Source organism: Aedes albopictus, chromosome 1 (genome assembly GCF_035046485.1).
Source record: "Aedes albopictus strain Foshan chromosome 1, AalbF5, whole genome shotgun sequence".
Lineage (NCBI taxonomy): Eukaryota > Metazoa > Arthropoda > Insecta > Diptera > Culicidae > Aedes > Aedes albopictus.
This window is the reverse complement of record NC_085136.1, coordinates 130,570,045-130,593,172: the sequence shown is the minus strand read 5'-3', so window position 1 is coordinate 130,593,172 and position 23,128 is coordinate 130,570,045. Positions and strand designations below refer to the sequence as shown.

The 23,128-nt window shown below is 44.8% G+C and overlaps 1 protein-coding gene across 1 annotated transcript in view; it reads left to right on the top strand.

Annotated features, from left to right (window-relative positions):
- LOC115260568 (uncharacterized) overlaps positions 1 to 22,831 on the top strand; it is a 33,585-nt gene extending 10,754 nt beyond the window's left edge. Inside the window, exons 8-17 of the mRNA XM_029861504.2 lie at positions 13,948 to 14,049; positions 14,538 to 14,657; positions 16,580 to 16,690; positions 17,183 to 17,293; positions 17,504 to 17,614; positions 17,849 to 17,959; positions 18,165 to 18,275; positions 18,482 to 18,592; positions 20,572 to 20,679; positions 21,031 to 22,831. Coding sequence (XP_029717364.2) covers positions 13,948 to 14,049; positions 14,538 to 14,657; positions 16,580 to 16,690; positions 17,183 to 17,293; positions 17,504 to 17,614; positions 17,849 to 17,959; positions 18,165 to 18,275; positions 18,482 to 18,592; positions 20,572 to 20,679; positions 21,031 to 21,306 — 1,272 coding nt within the window. The 3' untranslated portion in view covers positions 21,307 to 22,831. The remainder of the gene's footprint in view (positions 1 to 13,947; positions 14,050 to 14,537; positions 14,658 to 16,579; positions 16,691 to 17,182; positions 17,294 to 17,503; positions 17,615 to 17,848; positions 17,960 to 18,164; positions 18,276 to 18,481; positions 18,593 to 20,571; positions 20,680 to 21,030) is intronic.
- Positions 22,832 to 23,128: the final 297 nt, after the last annotated feature.

Below are 23,128 nucleotides of genomic sequence, written 5' to 3'. Positions count from 1 at the left end.
GCCACGCTATTGCCACTTGTGTTGCCGATTTCAAATGGCCGTTAAATTCCTTACACAGTTTCGGAAATGGACTTGGATGTCTGTTCTCTGTGTTCAAGGAAAGTTCATCGGCAACGGCTTGAAACTTACTGAGGTCTGCTGTCCACTCGCCAGATTCCAAAGATACGCATACTCTCTGAAGTGTTGGATCGTTCTGAGTTGCCTCCCTTATTTCATTCTCCGTCAAGAAACCATCCTTGTTTGAGTCGATGCAGGCTATCTCCCAGGGGCTCTTTTGCTCGTCGAATGGTTCATCGGTCCCGACGTAAAGTCTAGACGAAGGGTCGGTAATGTTGTCACGCCCTCTAACAAACTCTACATCGTAGTTGTAGGGGCTAAGGCGAAGCGCCCATCCATCAGCCCGGGTTAGCGCTCGTTTCGAGTCCTCGCGCGTACGATTGAGGATGAAAGTAATCCCTTCTGCGTCGGTCCTCAGTGTGAAACGCCTTCCAAGCAAAAAGAAGGAAAAATGTTCGATGGCCCAGACCGCCCCGAGCGCCTCACGCTGGTTTTGGGCATACTTCTTTTCAGTGGACGTTAATGCCTTCGAGGCAAAGCTAATAATTCTTGGCGAGTTCCCATCCTTCTGCTGTACCAGCACCGCACCGAGGGCGTCGGGTGACGCGTCGGTGTATAATATGGTTCTGTCTTGTTCCGAGAAATACCCCAAGGTGGTAGTGCAGTGAGTGATTTTGTGTTTGATTTCCTCGAATGCCTTTTGTTGTTGCGGTCCCCATGTCCACGTCCTGCTTGAAGACACTGCCCAGAGCGGGTGCGTGATGTTGGCGAAGTTGTCGATGTATGGGCTAATGTACGTAGCCAATCCCAAAAAACTACGCAGTTCAGATCCAGTAGTGGGTGAGCGGAAATTTTCGATATCTCTAACTTTCGCCTCATCGACGTGGAAGCCGTTCTGGTCTAGCTCATGTCCGAGGAACTTTACATGAGTTTTCTCAAACTCACATTTCGCCTTGTTAAGCGTCAAGTTGTTCTTCCGCAAGACTTCCAATACACGACAGGTGATCTTTCGAAGTTGCTCAAGTGAATCAGCGAAGATAAGCACATCGTCAATGTAAACGATGATATTTTCTTCGCCTTCGAGAATACGGCAGATTTCTCTCTGGAAGATCTCCGGAGCGCAGTTTACACCGAACATCAGTCGGGTAAAACGATACATGCCGCTCTCGGCTAAGAACGTCGTCAGGTCGCGAGACTCCTTGCTTAACTCCAGGTGGTAATAGGCATTACTTAAATCAAGCTTTGTGAAGTATCTGGCCCCATGCAGCTTGATTTTTATTTCATCCAACAGTGGGAGCCCCGGAGTCAATCAAGAGACTAATCGGTGTAGACTTTTCCACCCGGCAGTTGACCAACACATCATCCAGGGAAATGGCATTGACTTCCTGAAAAGGGGATATGCAGTCCTTAAAATGAAACATTTTGTTCTTGCGAAAAGAAAGACCAATTCAAAAGCGAAACTTTATTTCTCTAGATGTTTCTCACCAATTCCTTCATACCTGTTCAGTTGAGTTGGACGGTCTTTCCTCCCATTTCTGAATGCTGTGAATCTTCCTGTTGTCCCGGCAGACAGCGGCGAAATGACCCTCCATTCCGCAGGTACGACATTTCCTGCCTAGGGCTGGACACGTATCGCCATTATGGGTCATCCTGTTACATCTGGAGCACCGGAATCGTCTTCCTTGGCGAAAACTTCCGTTAGCGCGTGAAGATTGCGAGCTGGAGTTTTGCATTCGAGGACGTTTCGTTGGTGGTGGGGTTGGTCCTGATTTTCCCCGAGCAACGGCAAGCACATCCGGGGCACCGGCTTGAAATTATCGTCAAAGGATTCGTCTCGGGTCGCCGACTGAACAATAAAAGTCGTATCGTATCCAAACGTTCGGGATAATTTGGCCAGCTCTCGGTTGGCCAAACCCTTCAACAGTTGCGCTCTTACGAAGCGCTCTTGGTCATCCAACAAATACCCACACAATCGAACTTTCTCCATGAGCCTCGAATGAAACATTACTGCCGATTCGCCTTTTTCCTGCTTCATGGAGGTAAACGCCTCATGTTCAGCCGAGGTGTCCGTCATGGACTTCAGATGTGTGTCGATGTTCTTGACGAATGTCGAGTAGCATGTTGGCTCATTAAGATTTGGGCGCAGCTTCGCAGCGCGCACAATCCCTTGCAGCTCTCTTCCCATGGTTAGGAAAAGAAGCTTGGCACGGCGAATTGGATCGAGTGGATTAGACAGCGACACCGCAATCTCGAAGTTCTCCAAGAACTCTTTCCAGGCTTCCCAAAGCTTGTTCGCCGGCACGTTCTTTGGGAACGGAGGAATTGAGTCCGTTCGAATAGAAGAATACCCAACACCTTGGGATCCGGAATCCTTGGAGAAACCCCATCCGATCTCGCTTTGGTCAACCGGTTCGTTCCTTACCGGATTTTTGCGGGAGTCAGTAAACTCAATCAGCAATCTCTCCAAACGGTTGAGTCTCTCATCAACGTTTTCCGTCCCTGGTTGAGCATCCTTCCGATTTCCTTCCGTGTTGGTGGCCGCCGGGTCATCTGTCGACCATTCGATCTTGTGGAGTTTCGTATTTCACTAGGAAGGAATCACCCCTCACGTGCAGCACACACAACTTACCCAGGCTGACGTCGGTTCGCAAGTGGCAAGAGTGAACGCGGTTGGGTGACGCCTGGAGCTGTTGCTATGCAAGCAGGGATGCTAACGTTGTCTGCTTGACAGTTCGCATCACATTCAAATGCGCTATATCGCCTGCTGTGATCAATCTCCTTTCCACAGCTTTATGCAGTACATCTTATATCTCACATCCTTCTTCTACTCTAAAGAAGTTTTACACATTTTTAACAAAAAAAAAAGAATTTCCGTATCTCAATTTGGAGTGTTTACTTATAACGATTTAACATATTGCGGAGATTCCACCTGTTTAAACTTCTGCGCAAAAATTAGTTGCGTGGGCCCACAGGTATAAAACCAGACCGCGTCCTGGTGAATATTTTACGCTGTGTTGCTAGGTACACATTTGGTGATAGTTTTGCATTGTAAGCAAACATTTATAACGCACCTACGCTGAAAATGAGCCTAATCATTTGCGTCGGAATCTATAAATCATCACAACGGACAATAAGTTACTGTTATATTAGATCATCGCATACGTTGCAATTGCTGCCATGAAGCTACCGAATACAGTTTCATTGTGAGGTACCATTCTGACAGTGCTGCCGCTATTTTTTTTTTCAAAATAGCTCGAACATTTTAGTGCTTAATTGTGGGAATGATATTTTCCGACGAGCAGTAGGAGCTTGCACAGTGACGTCATCATCTCTCTCTCACTCTTTCTCTCGTTCGGGGTCACTCGATACAGCCGTCCTTGCTCGCGAAATAATTTTGAGGGCAATGCTTACAAATTGTATCTCATTTCGTTAGTTATGTTGGTAATGCAAGCCTCTATACTTGTAGTATTTAAAAGAAATTACCGTTTTGGTACTGGGTGATCCAGAAAAAAAAATCTTGTTCTTTGAGTCTTTTTATTTAATTTTATACCCAAATTTATCCCATTGCTCCGTCGTTTAAATTCGATATATCTGATAAAATACATTATAGATAAAGTTTATTGCCTTGCCGTTCATTGGAACACTAGTCACAGAAAACAAACTGCATTAACATAATCCTTCTTCTGGCCAGCCAACATTGACGACACTCTTTGATAAATAATATATTGTAACCATTCGATACCACATTTGCACGAATCAAAACTACGTGATTTTTCTTATATTTTTTTTTTTGCGTACATTGCCAATGTTTATCTGCTATGACAAACAACACGATGCAAACTTCCAATCCGATATTTGCGCGAAGCAAAACAACGGGATCTTTCCAATCTAGCTTTTCGTCAGCGGAAATTGCCGGGACTCTCTCTTCACGACAAACAACACGCTGTAAGCTTCCGATCCGACATTTGCTCGAAGCAAAACAACGGGATCTTTCTAACCTAGCTTTTCGTAAGCGGACATTACCGGGAGTCTTCCTCCACGACAAACAACACGCTGTAAGCTTCCGATCCGATATTTGCGCGAAGCAAAACAACGGGATCTTTCTAACCTAGCTTTTCGTAAGCGGACATTGCCGGGAGTCTTCCTCCACGAACAACACGCTGTAAGCTTCCGATCCGACATTTGCGCGAAGCAAAACAACGGGATCTTTCTAACCTAGCTTTTCGTAAGCGGACATTGCCGGGAGTCTTCCCCCACGACAAACAACACGCTGTAAGCTTCCGATCCGACATTTGCGCGAAGCAAAACAACAGGATCTTTCTAACCTAGCTTTTCGTAAGCGGACATTGCCGGGAGTCTTCCTCCACGACAAACAACACGCTGTAAGCTTCCGATCCGACATTTGCGCGAAGCAAAACAACAGGATCTTTCTAACCTAGCTTTTCGTAAGCGGACATTGCCGGGAGTCTTCCCCCACGACAAACAACACGCTGTAAGCTTCCGATCCGACATTTGCGCGAAGCAAAACAACAGGATCTTTCTAACCTAGCTTTTCGTAAGCGGACATTGCCAGGAGTCTTCCCCCACGACAAACAACACGCTGTAAGCTTCCGATCCGACATTTGCGCGAAGCAAAACAACGGGATCTTTCTAACCTAGCTTTTCGTAAGCGGACATTGCCGGGAGTCTTCCTCCACGACAAACAACACGCTGTAAGCACAAAACAAAACAATTCGATCACTCTAGCGCTGCTGGAATTTGTTCTTTTGTTGCACTTTCACACTCCCCCTTTCTTTATAATTGCCCATGCCCTAACAGTTTTCCGCAGGCATGCTCCAGCGGGAGCTACGTCCCCGAAAAATATCACACCGAACTTCCACTTTTCACATATGGGTTTTGTGTTTCCCTCACTTGTTCACTAATGCATGCACATTGAAGGGTGATTCCTCCCAGCAAAAATATAGGTTCCATTTCCCAAGTAACCACTAAGCACTAGCGTAAGCGGTCTAAAGGTCATACAGCAGCTTTTTCGTGTCAATAGGCTCAGTAGGAAATTTTCAAATGCTCTCAGGCATTATAAATAGTAAGCACTAAAATGAGCCGTATATTAGTATATGACGCTATGCTACAGTGCTTGTAAACCCAGTGTCTATCAGCCGAATAAGAAGCCTGATAGTGCTGTTAAAAGGCTTGGCGTGCATGACGTTTACATCAATCAAAGCTGATTTCAAGCAAAACAAAAGTGAACCGAAGCAAAACAATAAAATCTCCTCGGAAATTTCGTACGATCGATAGGGCGGTGGAAGCTTGTCGTCGGACACTTCAAGCATTAAATGGAAACAGAAAATGTATAGCTGCTTCCTCGATTATGATATAAATGCATCGGATGTCTCGTCGGATGTTTACCTGTGGAGTTTCAATCGTTTTTCCTACAGACGAACACTAAAACTAATCGATGGGCCCCATTTTTATTCCTCTTGTTACGGAACCTCGTCAACCTCCCAAACTTCCCTATAGCTGCATCTCCTGCAGATCTCTCCACCCTCCATAAAACCATTTTATACATTTCCAATGCGGCCACATTGTGCCCGATTTCAGATCCGAACATCGGATCATCCGGAACATTCGGATCGAAACATCAATGCTGTCCCAACTTGTTGCCTTCTTTTCCTTAAATACGGTGCTGAGCAAACCGATCTCTTGGTGCATCGATGGAGCAGATGAGAAACGTGACGACATCCACTTAAGACTAACAACCCCGAGGACATCAGATCGAATCTGGATCAGGCCGTAAAATCGAAGAAAAGTAGACTTCGATGGAAAACATTCGGAGAAAAATATAAAGAAAGTAAATAACTTTTTTTTCTTTTTTCTTGACCCATTTTTGACAACTCTTTCACCAGAGACTCGGTACGCAGATTGAAGCTGGCCGTATATCAGCCGAATATTTCGCCAAAATTGGCTTTTAAGCAGATCTATTATAGGATGTAGTTCTAATGAGCTCTGTTAACATTGCTCTTCATGTGGATATAGAACCAACTTGGTGCCAATTTTTACGGCTTAGTGGTTACTTGGGTTCCTCAATTGAACGAAAAAACTGGCAGGAATTCGCCAATGTGGAGTTTCGTATTTCACTAGGAAGGAATCACCCCTCACGTGCAGCACACACAACTTACCCAGGCTGACGTCGGTTCGCAAGTGGCAAGAGTGAACGCGGTTGGGTGACGCCTGGAGCTGTTGCTATGCAAGCAGGGATGCTAACGTTGTCTGCTTGACAGTTCGCATCACATTCAAATGCGCTATATCGCCTGCTGTGATCAATCTCCTTTCCACAGCTTTATGCAGTACATCTTATATCTCACAGATCTCCTCAGTGAGTTGATCTTCTGCTTCAACGTCGGAATCGAATGGTTCAGTTGTCTCTACTATCTCGTTTGCGCCCAGTAGACATGAGTTCACATCGTCCGCATATTCAGACTCGACTACATATAACTCGGATCCATCCTCATCTACGTACGCGGCTGGTGCCCGAACATACGTTCCGTTTGCAGACATAACGAGTATCTGAAATGCATCGATATAGACAAGCTGATAAATTATCTTGTTTTTACCGCGTAAAATCTAGGGTAGATTCAGGGCGTTGAATCATGGATCGTAACCAATGCAACCCTATGCCCATTCTATAATTACATCACGGCCTACAAGGGCTACCGTTTTTCGGTCTTCAATTACATTGCGGACTCCCGTCAACGCAAGTTAAGCCAATTTAATATTGCCAATGAGTGCTATGCGGACTTTCGTCAACGCTATCAAAAATCCGATCATCCCTGAATGAGTTTTTTTCTTTTCACGACTGCAACAATGTATCCGATGGTTTCTCAACATTCATCTTCCAATAAGCCGGGATTAATGGCAGTCCCAGCTCATTGAATCATTGACGATTTGCATTTCCAAGTGCCCATAACCTCAACCATCGATGGCTGTCTCAGCGCATCCTATAAGAAGGTTAGGTTTCTTTTTTTCTATTTTTGTTGGCTACTCCATTTTAAAGATGGTAGTCTCTACTAAAGATACTATAAGCAAAGATACGAAGTGTGATGATTGTTGTTGTCGATGATGATCATCCAATCATGACGATGATGCCGACGAGCAATGCTTTAAAGCACGTTTGACAGGTCTCCTGCTCGATTGGAATGACATTGACAGAAAATTTGGAATTCCAATTGGAACATTTCGTGTCTTTGCATATAGTGTCTTTAGTCTCTACTCATCAGACCGCATGTTGGAATGATTGTTCTAGAAACAAACTCATGCTGGTAGCATTGCTTTGCTTAAAATTTTGCTAAAAAAACACGATTTCCGAGGTCATCAGCAGGTTCTTTTCCTTTTAGCTGCCCTAAGTGGGCAGATAACCTGAAAGGATCGCCAATGTGCAATTTGGCCGATGACCCCCGCGGAAACCGCTGCAGCACAAAGTGCCGCTACTCACCTTTGAGGTACGTCCACTCTGGTCGATGGCTGAAACATGAAAGAGGCCGAGTCCGATGGACAATCGGACACGATGCTTGTAGCATGTATGTGTTGATGACACGAGCCATAAAGGGCCTTTTTTTTTTCCTTCTAAACCATAGGGGGATAATCTGCTCAACAGACACCCTAACAGAAGGTTAGGGTAGTGTAGGTCTGACAGGCCGTCTTCTACAACAAAAGTAAAATCCAGGACTACTCTCTCCTCGTACCCACTAAACCATTCCTATGGTCGCCAAACCCTACGTCTCTCCGGAACCACCAAGAAGGTATTGCTTCAGAGAGGGGCTAGTGCACATCGCACCCACAAGGTTAGCTGCGTAGCCTGCAGCAACGAACATCGATGACTCGCTTTGGAGAGTCCATCACGGTAGCATGCTGGCGCTTAGCCAGTTTCCCGAGTGGTCCTCGCCACTCCCTTTGTCCTCGGAAGGCGGGCAGAGTCAACCCCGCCCGCGCCCTACTGCTGAGCGGACATCAAGAACTGATGCCCACATGCAACCCGATCTGACCTGCCCGCAAAGGAAGGGTATCACTACCCTTCAGGCCCTATCAGATGCATCCGTAGGTTGCTGACGGCAGGGTCTCCACCTGCCCCGACCCTTGCCGGGGACCCCTTTCCAACCGCGGGCTTGGATCCAACCCAGTAGACCGACGCCACGACAGCACCGCTACCGGGACTTCCTCTCCGCGGCCAGTTAATCGTTGTAAGGGTCGATCTCGACCGCAGGGCACCGGTATGACCTACGAAGCCGACTCCGAACCCCTGGACCACCTCTTGTACTGCATCTGGACTAGCCATTCTCCGAGTCCACGCGCCACCTCCTCTGTAGCTCCCAGACGATGTGGGTAATAGCCGTTGAAACGGCGTTCCAGCCAAACTCATCCCTACACATCCTCTGGACCAAGTTGTCCGGAGTTGTGTCCTCCCCGCATGTGGCAAGCATGCGGTCACGCATTGTGCGAAAACGCGGGCACACGAACAAAACGTGTTCCGCCGTTTCCTCTGAACCATTGCACACTGGGCATTCGGGAGAATCCGCATGCCCGAAACGGTGTAGATACTGTCGGAAGCAACCATGACCTGTAAGGACCTGTGTCAGGTGGAATGTGACTTCCCCATGGCGCCTATTAATCCAACTATCTACCCTCGGTATCAACCTATAGGTCCACCTTCCTTTGGTGGAACTGTCCCACGCGCGCTGCCATTTGACCATAGAGGCCATCCTGACAGTCCTGCGTATGCCTCTTGTGCCGCGCATTTCGAAGCACTCCATGTCCTCACTGATAAGAATGCTGATAGGCACCATACCAGTAATGACGCAGAGAGCGTCGTGTGACACGGTACGGTACGCGCTCGCAACCCTCAGGCACATCAGCCTGTAAGTACTTTCCAGCTTCCGTCGGTAGCATTTAGTACTTAGCGCGGTGCCCCACGCCGGGCCGCCATACCTAAGTTTGGATGTAGCAACACTAGCCAGAAGCTTGCGCTTACTGGCGTACACCGCAGAGCTATTGGACATCATCCGGGACAGTGCCGCAATAGCTGTGGAGGCTCTTTTACAGGCATAATCGACGTGGCTACCGAAGGTAAGCTTATCGTCGATCATCACGCCCAAGTGTTTGACGGAGCGCTTTGACAGGATAGTACAGTCTCCTACACTGATCTCCGTCTGCTGCTCCGACTTCAGGTTGTTAACAACCGTCACCTCTGTCTTGTGGTGAGCCAGCTCCAGTTTCCTGGACCGCATCCACGCCTCCACAACCTTGATCGAGTGGTTGGTAGTCAACTTTACCTCCTCGATCGTTTCACCGTAGACTTCGAGCGTAATGTTGTCGGCAAATCCGACAATCACCACTCCCACTGGATACTCTAACCTCAACACCTCGTCGTACATGACATTCCATAACACCGGACCCAGGATGGAACCTTGCGGGACTCCTGAGGTTATGTGAAAGCACTTCCGACCCACCTCCGTGTCGTAGACTAGTACACGATTCTGAAAGTAACTTCCGAGAATCTTGTACAGGTACTCCGGTATCCCCAGACGCAAGAGCGCATCGGCAATAGCAGACCAGCTGGCGCTATTGAACGCATTCCTTACATCCAGAGTCACTACCGCGCAAAAGCGAATTCCCCTCCTCTTAGGCTCGAGTGCTTTCTCGGCGGTTTTTGTAACCGACAAGATAGCGTCTACGGTGGACCTCCCCTTCCGGAAGCCGTACTGGTTACTCGAAAGACCATTTTCGCCCTCGGTGAACCGCAACATTCTATTGAGGATGATCTTTTCGAGCACCTTCCCCGCCGTGTCAATCAAGCATATTGGTCTATATGCCGACGGGTCTCCGGGTGGTTTCCCCGCCTTTGGCAATAGTACCAGGCTCTGCCTCTTCCAAGCTTCTGGGAAAACTCCCTCGTCCAGGCATTTCTGCATAGCAGACCTGAACATCTCGGGAGCCTCTGCAATAGCTACTTTTAAGGCTAGGTTCGGAACTCCGTCCGGACCTGGGGCCTTACCTACGCTAAGGGACTTAGCTATCCCCGCAAGTTCCACATCGGTGACCCTCTCCTCATCGCCAGCCCCAGCCCCCGGCTGTCCTACGAAAGGAGGCCAAGGACTAGGATCATGACGCGGAAAAAGTCCTCCAATGATCCCCTCCAACATCTCTGGAGATTGCTCTGTAGGAGCCATCACACCTCTCGTCTTGGCCATAACGATCCTGTAGGCGTCACCCCACGGGTTCGTATTGGCACTCTGACAGAGACCCTCAAAGCAGGCCTTTTTGCTTGCTCTTATCTCGGTCTTAAGCGCGGCTTTTGTAGCGGCGAACACCACCCGCCGTTCGTTTCGCTCTTCCTCTGATCGTGCTCGCTGCATCCGCCGCCTAGCCCGTAGGCAGGCGCGGCGCAGGTCCGCAATCGCGTCGGTCCACCAGTAAGCCGGTGGCCTCCCATTTCTAGGGTGGACTCGCCTAGGCATGGTCGCATCACACGCACGTGAGAGCACCGCTACCAGCTCGTCGCCGTCTAAACCGATTAAGTTTCGCTCACGGCGGAGCGCCTCCCTAAATACCCCTTCGTCGAAGTATGATGTCTTCCACCTGCGAGGGCTTGGCCTTGGCCTAGCCGCCTCTTCTTCTATCCGCTGTCTGCTGTTATTGTAGTCGATACTGTAGCGAACCGCCAGGTGGTCGCTGTGAGTGTAGCCATCATCTACTCTCCAGTTCGAACTACTTGTTAGGCCAGGACTACAAAAGGTCACGTCAATAATTGACTCCGCTCCGTTTCGACTAAAGGTACTCTTGGTACCGACATTAGCCAAGTCGACATCTAAGATGGCCAGTGTTTCTAGCAGGATCTGACCCCGCTGGTTCGTGAAACGGCTTCCCCATTCCACGGCCCAGGCATTAAAGTCGCCTGCTATTACCACCGGCCTTCGCCCTGTTAGCACGGTCGTTAAGCGGTCCAGCATTTGCGTGAACTGCTCGATCGGCCACCGCGGAGGCGCATAACAGCTACAGAAGAAGACCCCGTTTACTTTGGCGACCACGAAGCCCTCATAGGTAGTAGACACCAACTCCTGAACGGGGTATTTACCCGTCGTCCATATCGCCGCCATTTTTCTGGTCCCATCCGCGACCCAGTTGCCGTTGCCGGCGGGTACTCGGTATGGGTCCGATATGATGGCGATATCCGTCTCCCACTCAGAAACTGCCTGACAAAGCAGTTGCTGAGCCGCATCACAGTGGTTCAGGTTCAGCTGCGTTACCTGCACTGTGATTTGTTGTTCACTGCGGCTTTCTTGAAGGCCGGGCACCTTGGGCCACCCATCGGATGTCTGTTGTTCGAGGATTTCCCGGTACAGATCATGCAGATGGGCGGACTCGTGCAGCTTTGGGCCTTATGACCTTCAGCGCCGCATCGCCTGCACAGTTTGCGCCTGTCGGGGCCTTTGCAGTCCCACGACTTGTGTCCTGGTTCCAGACACCTGAAGCAAACCTCTGGTGGCTCGTGGAATGTCAGGTGACATACACACCAACCCACCTTTATGCTCCCTACTTTAACGGACTTTTTGACGTCCGCCACAGGTAGCTGAACCAAAGCTATCTGTGTCCCTGCTGCCCCTTTCCGTAGCTTAACGGCTGCGGCGGCCACCTGCACATCGCACTGTTGCCGCAGTGCCGTGACGAGCTCTTCCACTTCGGTGATCTCATCGATGTCCTTGACCTTCAGAGTCGCCTCATGTGTCAGAGCCCTCACCTGCACACCCTCACCAAGGACCTCTTCTGCCAGCCTCTTATAGGCGGCGCCCTTGTGCTCCTTCTGGCGCTTCAGCTCCAGGATCATCTCGCCCGTACGAGTACGTCTAATACTGCGTACGTCGGCTCCAAGACCCTCAAGCTTGGCTTCGCTTCGCATCATCTTCAAGACGTCCGAGTACTTGGACTGTTCCGTCTTGATGACGATAGCGTCGCCTTTCTCGCGCTTGGCACCTGCCCTCCTACGCCTTGGCTTGGCGTCCTGCGCTACTACCTGCGGATTCGCCTTCTTCTTCCTCTTCCGCTCTACCTTCGTCCAAGGGGGGTCCTCCCCTTGGATCGCCCTACTCTGTGGCTGTTGAGGGCCCACTAGCGGTCGCAACCCCTTGTTCCCATCGTTCCGGGACGGGCCAGCCTTTTCAGGCCCACCCTTCCCAGCTTTCCGGGAACCCTGGCTGGGGTCCGATCTTCCGGCATTATTACCGACTTTCGGGGTAATGATTCGCCTGGCCTTGCGGGCACCGCCAGACAGCTCCTCGCCTGACGGTTGCCTCGCCCGCTTCTGCGATTGCTTGCCCCGTTTGTCGCGAGCAGTCGCTTCCGCCTTATTCGGACTTCCTGCGAAGGAGAAGGCCTCCGTTTGGGTGAACTTCGGCACTTTCTCATTTGCAGGCTCCGCTGCTGCAGCAGTCAGCAACGCGAGTGCCGCGTGCTCCTGCTTGGCATCGTCGATTGACGCCCTAAGTCGAAGCAAGGCCGTTTTCAGGTCCTTGCTTATGTTCGACTTAGTGGACGCAAAGTCGATGATTTTGCCAAGCTGCTGCTCAGCCACCTCTATTGCGGACCGTCCTTTGGATCCTCGGTTGACGGCCCTCAACAACCACGCTCCGTCCATAACCTCCACCGGCTGGCTTGCCGGGAAGTGGACTGGAGCACCCACGCTTGAGCTGCGTACGCAACTCCCAGCGCCTATCTCCTCACTTCTCCTTGTCGGAGATCTCATCAACCCGCTTCTTGCGAAGGGGTTGATCCCACCACTATTTCCACCTAGATTCTGATTTTTATTTGACTTCATGATTAAATCCCACGAGTAGCACGGGAAAGAATGTCCACCACGCCAGAGCCCTGCATTAACGCGGTAAGGGACAGCTTACTGTGGGGGGTGCCCAGGTACCCCACAGGCTCCGTTAAAGATCGAGCATCTTTTTCACCCCCTCGATCACTCATTCCTCAGCACGGGTCGCTTGACACCTTGAATTGGGGTTAGTAGTCCTATTCTTAGCCTGTGTGAAGAATTAGCAATAAGTTAAAATTCACAAATACAAAGAAATTAAAAAAAAAAAAAAAATATTCTTAGCCGGCGACTACGCGGCTGACTCGCAAGCGGGGGGGTGCGTCAGGCCCCAGGACTTTAGTCCCTGCTGCCCCATACAGGGGCCAAGGGCTGGACTGACGTTACCAAGCATGTGTTATGTTTATCTTTGACACGTCTCACATCCCCAACGGTGTAGGGCTGTGCAGCATATACACAGCGACTTCAAGACAGCGACTTTATCTTAAGAGTTTGAGGCTGACATATCGCAAGCCAGATAGCCGATATGCTTTCTGGTGCCATGAAATATGTTTTTGTTCGTATGAAAATGCGATATTCATCTCAACATGTCACTTGAGTTTTGTTGAAATTTGTTTCTTCTTCTTCTTCTTCTGTATGGCTCGACGTTCGCATTGGAACTTGGCCTGCCTCTCTTCAACTTAGTGTTCTTTTGAGCACTTCCACAGTTATCAATTGAAGGGCTTTCTTTGCCTGTCATTGCATGAATTTGTATATTGTGTGGCAAGTACAATGATACGCTATGCCCAGGGAGTCGAGAAAATTTTCCCGACCAGAACGGGAATCGAGCCCGTCGTCTCCGGATTGGCGATCCATAGCCTTAACCACTAGGCTAACTGGAGACCCGAAATTTGTTTTCGAAGGCACGGAATAGGCGCCATTACCGCTAGATGGATTAATTAGGGTTTTTCTTTCCGTTTGGCGTTTCAGAGTGTGAACTGGACGACTTGTTTTACGTCTACGAATTTATTTTTTCATCTCAAATTTTACAGGACCGCGAAAAGGGCACGGAGAGTGACAATCGTCCACCATTTCAAGCAGTGAAACAGGAAGGCAGCCAAACCAGCTTTACTAGTGCCAGGCTTGGCGAAACGGTAAGTTAATTATTTGACTAGACTTTCAGTTCTGTACGGTTAGTTGTTCACGGCGAATGAGCCTTTAAGGCGAAACTGGAAGCATTTTCTCATTTCTTCGGTTTTTGATTTTTTATTAAATAACGAAGCAATATTTTCAAAATCGGTTTTCGTGCACATGTAGAGTATGGATCAAGGTATCTTCTGAATTTTTTAAGGTGTGAAATGTTTAACATTTTTGCAGAAACCATTTTTTTGTGAAATTTCGTTCAAAAATGGTTTCTGCAAAAACGAAAAACATTTTCCACTACAAAAAAATATCAGAAGATACCATGATCCATACTCTACATGAGCACGAAAACCGATTTTGAAAATATTGCTTCGTTATTTAATAAAAAATCCAAAACCGAAAAGTGAGGAAATGCTTCCAGTTTCGCCTTAAACGAACTTTTGAAAAAGCGCAACAATGAATCTGAAGTATTTGATATACTTAACGTTATTTCAAACAGGATCCGCAAAAGGGCAACGAAAGTGCTAACCGTCGATCATTTGGAGCGGAAAAACGAGGCGGAAGACGCGGAAGAGGCGGTGGTAAAGCCAGTCGTGGTAGTTATAGCTTTGGCGAAAGGGTAAGTTAATGGTTTACTAATAGGGTAACGGTTGAATTTTGGACCCCCAGAGGACATTGGTTTGAATTTAATTCAAAATCAAACAGACTCAGAGGGTATTTACACATAATGATATGTATGTTCGTAAAAGCCTCCACTGTCCGTTAAAAATACCCACAAGGTCATTTCTGACAGAAAATTTGATGAAAATAACTGATTTTTTGAAGCATTAGTTTTCACTGTTTTGGACACCCCAATATATTTTGGACCTTCTTCAGTATATATTTTGGACACCCGGTGTTTAAACTCGTTTTAAACTATTTTGGAAGAATTTGCCGCTTGAATATGCTGGATCACATCCTAATTACTTGATTGACAAAGGCTGATTAGACGAACTTTGCGAATTTAAGGCCCCTTAGCGTGTCAGCTCAAATTTTGCTCTTCTTCCTCCTCTTCTTGGCGTAACGTCCTCACTGGGACAAAGCCTGCTTCTCAGCTTAGTGTTCTATGAGCACTTCCACAGTTATTAACTGAGAGCTTCCTCTGCCAATGACCATTTTGCATGTGTATATCGTGTGGCAGGTACGAAGATACTCTATGCCCAAGGAAGTCAAGGAAATTTCCTTTACGAAAAGATCCTGGACCGACCGGGAATCGAACCCGTCACCCTCAGCATGGTCATGCTGAATTTGCTCTTCTTATATGATTCTTATTCCAAACAGTCATCAAGCACGATAGTAGTTGTGTAGCCTTTCTATACCAATTCCATAAACAAACAAACAAAAATAGCACCTCTTTGTCTCGGTTCCTCCAATGTAAACATTTCGAGAATATGAATCATTTGAAAGCAACTCAAGCAGTAAACTACTCTACTTCAATGAATAACAAGGAAACATAAATCCAAATGTCACGAAAAATGTTAGATGTTTTATGTAACAAGCTAGAAATGATCGAATTATTTTGGTACGCTCTCCCACTGTTTATGTTTGCTGCAACAGCAGTGCTGGCGGACCGCTTGGTGAAGATATCGTAAATTATAATGCTTTGCTTATTTCACTAACAATTGTGGCAAAAAAGTTAAAAAATAATCACCCCACAAATTATTTTTGATTTTATGACGCATAACCAATGTGTTTGACTGGATTTTTTAATTGATTTCGATCAATTTCATTGATGTTTTGGCCAGCAGGATCGACATCACTGCGTGCAATGATCGATGATTGTGCGCGCCAAAAGACATCACCGCGCTGCCGTCGTCGTCGTTGGTACTGCGGTGGGTGGTAAACACCGCCAACCACATCTTTAGTGCGGTCGAAACAAATCGTTAAAAATTTCTACTTTCGAGTGAAATAATGCTTAGTAATCGTGATTACTTGGAAAGAGGCTTGTATTTGAAGTAGTGTGAATTCATTTTTATGCCGAATATCTCGCGTGAAATTGATTATTTTATAGAAGAAGATAAGTGTAGATTTTTTACAAATATGTATTGGTGCAATGTTGTGTAAAGTTGATTTCTGTCAATGATTTTGAAGAAGCCATTTTGCGATGACACGCTAAGAGGCCTTAATGCGCTAGAATGATAAACGTTTTTGTTTACATGTGCAAGTTTCCTCAGCACCGTAATCTCTTATTGTAAACATGATGCGAAACTCGCAAGGATGACGAGATTGGCAAAAAATAATTTCAAGGCAAATAGGGATATTTCCAGTGAGGAAATGATTGCTGTCCGTGCAGAGCGATATTATTTAGCGAATGATTCTAAAAATTTCCGTCATCTCATCATTAAACCTGTGTAAGTTGTGATAATAGGACACAGGGGGTCCAAAATATATGGGGGTCCAAATTATATTGGTTACCCTACTACCTGCACAATAATCAATGAACTTGTTAAGGTGCTTCAGTGTTTTAATTTCGTCTTTCTGTTTTGTTATCTTTTTGAACAGGACCGGACAAAGGGCAACGAGAGTGATAAACGTCGCTCATTTGAGGTGGTTAAACCGGGAGGCAGTGGTAGTGGTCAAACCAGCCTTGGTAGTGACAGGTTTGGCGAGAAAGTAAGTAACTGTTGATGATTATTTCAGGGGCCTTTAATTATTTATTTTCGAAAATTTTGACATGCTACCATATACAATACACTCGGTCTCTGTCAGCAACAGCCAGGACCAACAGAACCAAGAAGAAGAAGACCATATACAATCGATTTTTTAGAGAAATTACTGTAGAGCAGGGGTTCTTAAACTTTTTGAGCTTGCGACCCATTTTTGATTTTTATTTGGCGACCCATTAGCACGTATTTGAAATGCAAATTCGGACTGGCTTTTAAAATAAACACATTTTATCACTTTCATTGGTTTTAATAAACTTTCTTTCATACATTTAATAGGTATTTTTAACATACAAATTTCGAACCGTTTGCACAATGGGTTTCCGTAGCAGCATTGAGTTAAAATTTTAAGGAAATGTAACCTATTGGGCATGTCTACTATAATTCACATAAACAGTTGTATGTTTTTGAAATTTTCCCATGTCATTTGTTTTTCAAACAGGGCCAAAAGGAGGGCCACGAGAGTGATAACCGTCTATCATTCGATGCGATTAAACAGGAAAGTAGCGGCGGCTTACAGGCCAGCTTTAGTAGTGACCGGTTTATCGAAACGGTAAGTTATTACATATTTCATTTTATTTACACTACACAGTAAAAAATGCATGTTTATATAAATTGCTTAAAATCGATTGTTTAAAAAAATCTATTTTAGTACATGTTGAAGATAGCAATGTATGTTTTTAAATCAGCTGCTTCCGTACTAATATGTAATGGTGAGTGTCATTGTTTGTTTTTATTTTATTTTTCGTATTTCTTCGAACAGGACTGGAGAAAGGGCAACGAGAGAGATATCCGTCAACCATTTGGAACGGAGAAACCTGGGGCTAGTAGCAGTGGCATAGCCAGTTCTAGTAGTCACATCTATGGCGGAATGGTTAGTTAATGATTATTTCATTATGTATCTACGTACTACTTTTTTTTCTTTTATATTTGAATTTATTTCATACAAATTTCAAACTGTTTGCACAATGAATTTCTTTAGTCTGTAGAGTTGAAATTCTCAGGGAATGTTAGCTACTGGCTTTGTCTTTTATTCACAAAAACTGCTGCATAGTTTTTACGTCTCAGGTTATTACATGTTTTTGTCTCGCATTTTTTTATCAAATAGGACCGCAAAAAGGGCAACGAGGGTGATAACCGTCAATCATTCGAAGCGGTTAAACAGGAGGGTAGTGGCGTTGGACAGGCCAGCTTTGCTAGTGATCGGTTTAGCGAAACGGTAAGTTAATATATTATTTATTCACACTATACAGTAAAAAAATGCATATTGATAAATATGGTTTGCATAAAATTTATTTGAGATATTGCTTTTTTAGTACTATTAAAAATAGAAATGTTTTTTGAACAATTACTTCAGTATAATTTTTCCACATTATTCATATGAAATGTGAGTATAACTTTTTTTTCTCAATCCTTTCGTACAGGGCTGGAATAAGGGCAACGAGAGAGATAACCGTCCACCGTTTGGAGCGGAGAAACCGGGAGCTAGTAGCAGCGACAAAGCCAGCTCTAGTGGTTACAGCTATAGCGAAATGGTTAGTTAACGAGTGTTTTATTATGTCCGTATGCATTAGCATTCTTTCGTACATTTAGTATTGCTCCCAACCAAATGACAAACCATTTACTTCCGTAGTCCAATTGAGTTGAAATTTTTAGGGAATGCAACCTATTGCAACATTTCTCTACAAAAACTGCTACGTAGCTTTGTTATTGTTTTCGTTTGGTTTTTATTTTCAAACAGGTCCGCAGGAAGGTCACCGAAAGTGATAATCGTCGACCTTTCGAAACGGTGATACAGGAAGGTAGTGGTGGTGGACAAACCAGCTTTGGTAGTGATCGGTTTAGCGAAACGGTAAGTTAATATTTTATTTATTTACACTACAGCTTGAGCTTGAGCTTGATTACCTGCTCCACAGAGAACAGACATCCAAGTCCAGTTCCGAAGCTGTGTAAGGAATTTAACGGTCATTTGGAATCGGCAACACAAGTGGCAATACCGTGGCGCTGCAATCGGTTAATTTTTCATACTAATTAAATTCACCACTTGAAATGTTTCAATTCACCACTGACTGTGGCAATATGGTGTTTGGTGGCGTTAGTGTTGTCATCGTATATTGGTTTGCAACCTTACTCAAGTGAAGATGCAAATCCTTACACAACTTTCTGATTGAGATTTGTTCTAGCCTGGATGTCTGTTCTCTGTGCCTGCTCGGAGATGCTACTCCAGTATCGCCAGACCAGCTACACTCACACATGGAACCAATGAGATACCTGCCGGGGATTAACAGGCATCTTCATTGTGTGAGCGTGGGTGATCTTCTATTTTTGGCGACAATGGCGCCTGCCACATCAAGTGGCAGGTCAATGTGGGGAAGGGGAAGGAAGTGATGATTGCAATCATTTGTATCCACATCAAACCGAATATACCTCTGCGTCTGCACAAATTCATGCGGATGTCGGAGTGTTGGTACACACCTAGAAAATATCATGTAATTTTAAGTGTCCTGAACCTGACATATACGAGCATCTTCAAAAACATAAATTTAGAGGTTATAACATGTAAATTTACGTCTTTCAACACACTCCAAAATAAAACTTATTTTTTCGCTATCTAGCAATCGCTACAACCGATTTGACAGATAAAACATAGAAAAGTAAAATACTGTCATGCATGGGATTCGAACACCGGATTTACTGATCGTGAGCCACATCTCCTACCTCTCGGCTATTTCACCGAGTTAGAAGGGGGCTGATGAACGTGATACTGATTCTACGTTTATAGTGAAACGGATTTGTTGACATCTAACGCAACCAACCAGCACTTACATGATGCGCGTAAAATTGAGTCCAATTTGTTATTCAGTCTTGAAAACGATTACGTTTTTTGGTGATTCCGTTTCGTGGAAATTTCAGAATTTCTAAGTGTGTAGGATATGGTTGGCTGAGAGCTCACACATTGGTGCGTGGATGCCAGGCGATAGAATTGTGTGTTAAATTATTCTGAAGATGTGCGGTACAGTTCGCATGATTGTATAACTCTTATGCGTTATCGGATAGATACTGTACAGTGAAAGTTTGAAGCAAGAGAAACGGATTTTTGTGACCCCGTTTCTGGTTTTAAGCAATGGCTATGAACGAACATTGTACATGAGTTGTATATGTAGAGAGGAAGAAGAAAGTATATAGAAAGATACAAAGTAGGAGGAATGGGACTAGCCAGGGATTGAACCTAGGATTTTCTGCATACGAATCAGAACCGGTAGCCACTAGACCACCAATCCCGTATTTTATTTATTTACACTACACAGCGTAAAATGTTTGCCTTAAGCGATTTTTGTAGAGAAATTGCTATTCTTGTATAGAAAATAGCTGATTTTGTTAGTATGTAACTCTTACATATTTTTGGTGGGGTCTGGTAATTATGCACTTATGAGTAGGTATTACACATTTTAGTGCTGCGTGGTTTGGTGACAACGGAATTACGAAAAAGTTGAACGCCAAAAAAAATCTATCAAGCAGTTGAAAACACGTCAGCTCGCGGCAACTGTCACGGATCTACTGTGCTTTATCATTCACACACCTACTCTGCTTTTATTCACGAAAACTGCAGCGTATTGATTATAGACCACCTGCACCTCACGGCGAAATTCTATCTCTTTATCTCTTCCAGAGAGTTTTAAAACAACAGGACCAGTACCTTTCAAATTTGACAGATATTGGTCCTGTTGTTATCTAATCTTTCATAGGAGAGAAAGAGAGCGATTTCTTGATGACGTCACCGTACATTGGAGATTGATGTATATTTCTGTCTCGCACTTTATTTCCAAACAGGACCGGGATAAGGGAAACGAGAGTGATAATCGTCGTTCTTCCATACCGATGAAAGAAGGATATAGCGGTAGAAAAGGCGGCCTTGGTAGTGAAAGCTTTAGCGGAACAGTAAGTTTATTGATTTGTTTCATTCAGTGCACATTAACAAAAGTACAATAATCTTTATCGTCAAGTATGTTGCTTTGTATTTATTCAAGAGACTTTCAAAGTATGTTGCCTTGTGTTCACTTTGAAGGAGCAGACTATGTATTTTATTACGTTTGATTGCGGCAACTAGTACATATGGCGAATATATGGCGAATATTAGCTTTAACGAATCGAACGTTTGCACACAGTTCAAGCCTTTTATCTTTTTCGCAAGCGAAATTTAATTTCCATCAAATAACACAAATAACACTGTTTTTTTTGGAACAACCTGTTTCCGACGTCTCATACGTCATATTTGTGAATCTATTTAAGCTACCAACTCAGTCGGAAATACCGAAGCATGACCCTGGCCACAACAAACCGTCTAGCTCGAGAATGAATGAACCATATCAGAGCAAACAGCAGAAACGCGATTGGAGCAAACAGCAGCACAGATTTTCTGCCAGTGGACCAAGCAGACACGACTGGAGCAATAGAGATCGCAAATACGAAGATACCGGTCAGAGAAAGCGTGGACATTTCGAGAATCCAAAAACATCAGGATGGTATGATGAACACAAAGCTAAACGAAAAAAGGAATGGCACTAAAGCTATCAGTACCTGGTACATGATGACAAAAACTTGTTTATCAAGGAACACTCGTTTTTGGTCTCTTCACCTTCAGATAATTTTGTTGAATTTTGGCCAACAGCGCGTGTAAAGGGCCAACAGTGAGCGTAAAGGGTCACCGGAACAATCAGCGTTCTATAAGATCCCAGTACAAACAGGGTCAAAAATTTGTCCAAAATGAAAACAATATTTAAACATCTTGTTTGACTCGATCGAATTTTCAGTTCACTTATGTCGAACGAAGCAGAATGTTTTGTGCTGCAAAGCATTTACTACTTTACAAATGCTAAAGGGATAATTTTCAAGTAATGTAAAGCTTTTGTAAATAAAAAGCATAATTGAAAATTACCTCTAATTAGTGCGGCATACAAGGTAAGGCAAAAACCTTGTATCAGCCGAATTAGTTTCTCCAGAAAATCTTCTTCCGGTATTATGTGACAATCAAACAGACAGGCAAACATAGACAACAAAAACAACTAACAAATTGTTGGCCAAGCTATCAAGAAAAAAGAAAATCGATGAAGAGAAATCAATCATTGTAGTTACGCCTTGGCCCGTATCCTACTATCCAAGTAACAGAACTAGCTGAATAGCAGTTTCTTAAGCTAAAGTTTGCTAAAGAGTGATTTGTTCCATTCACACTTATACAGCGAAATGATGTTTGTTGGGTAAACGCGAGATTTTTTTTTTATGTGAGCTGCTCAATTGATTGAATGACTGCTCGTTCCTAGAGAAAGTAGGGCTAAGCAATGATACAAAAGTAATATTTATTTTAACTTCAAATGCATTTAGAGAAAAAGTTCATAGGCATAAGCTAAAACATGATTAAAGTTATAATTCTGGAGCCACATTTGAAAAGGGCATACAAGCATTGGTAAACAATGACTTCACACGTCGCGCCTGAGCCCCCATCACCTTATTCACACAAACTAAGACCGTTATCAGATAGAGAAAACATCGATCACGGGCTGCTGTTAGGCCCTACGGAGTGTTTTCGAAAAAAGACACAAGACCTCTTGGGCCCTTTTCAAATGTTGTTCCAGAATTTCGATTCAGTGTTGAAAGTAGATTAATAGATAAATATGAAAAGGTCGGCATATTCCCTAACAAGCCAAATGTGTTTGTGGGTTCAGTCCTAAACAAGTATTCGATTTTTGCCCAAAAAGTGTACTGGTAACTCTTAAAGCGTAATGTCACCGTTGAAACGCTCATATATCCTTCATACCCTCATATATTTAAGTACAATCTCAACTCGAATAATTAACACTTTAAGCCATGTCATATTGTCCCAGTATTGTTCCAATAGCTTTTTAGAAAACATGAATGGGTTCCTATGTTAATACATTTAAAAGTTAATATTAATTAGTAGAAAAATCTGCCATGTTCAATGTGATCAACTGTAATAACAATCAAATCAGGGAAAGGTACTTCTTGTTATTAAAGAACTTTTGTATTGTTATGTAGTACAAAACTACAAAATATACTAGCAATTGAATTTTTAGAATTTGTTGTGTTTATTTTGAGAAAATTCCTTGTGTATTAAATTCATGTTTTAACTAGCGAGATGTTTTTCTTCTGTGTAAAACTACGCACAGGTGCAATGCATTCGTGGACAAGAAGCCTTTCGAAACCTGCTGCGCCAAACAAAGCACTTGCCACAAAAATACCTCCGAAACTGCAACGGCATGGGTTTCCATCCATTATTCGTGTTTCACAACAATGTGCTCGCGAAGGTTTTTGTCTTTGGCAAATGTTTCATATGCAGGACTTTTGGATAACAAAACAAACGCATTCCAAATGC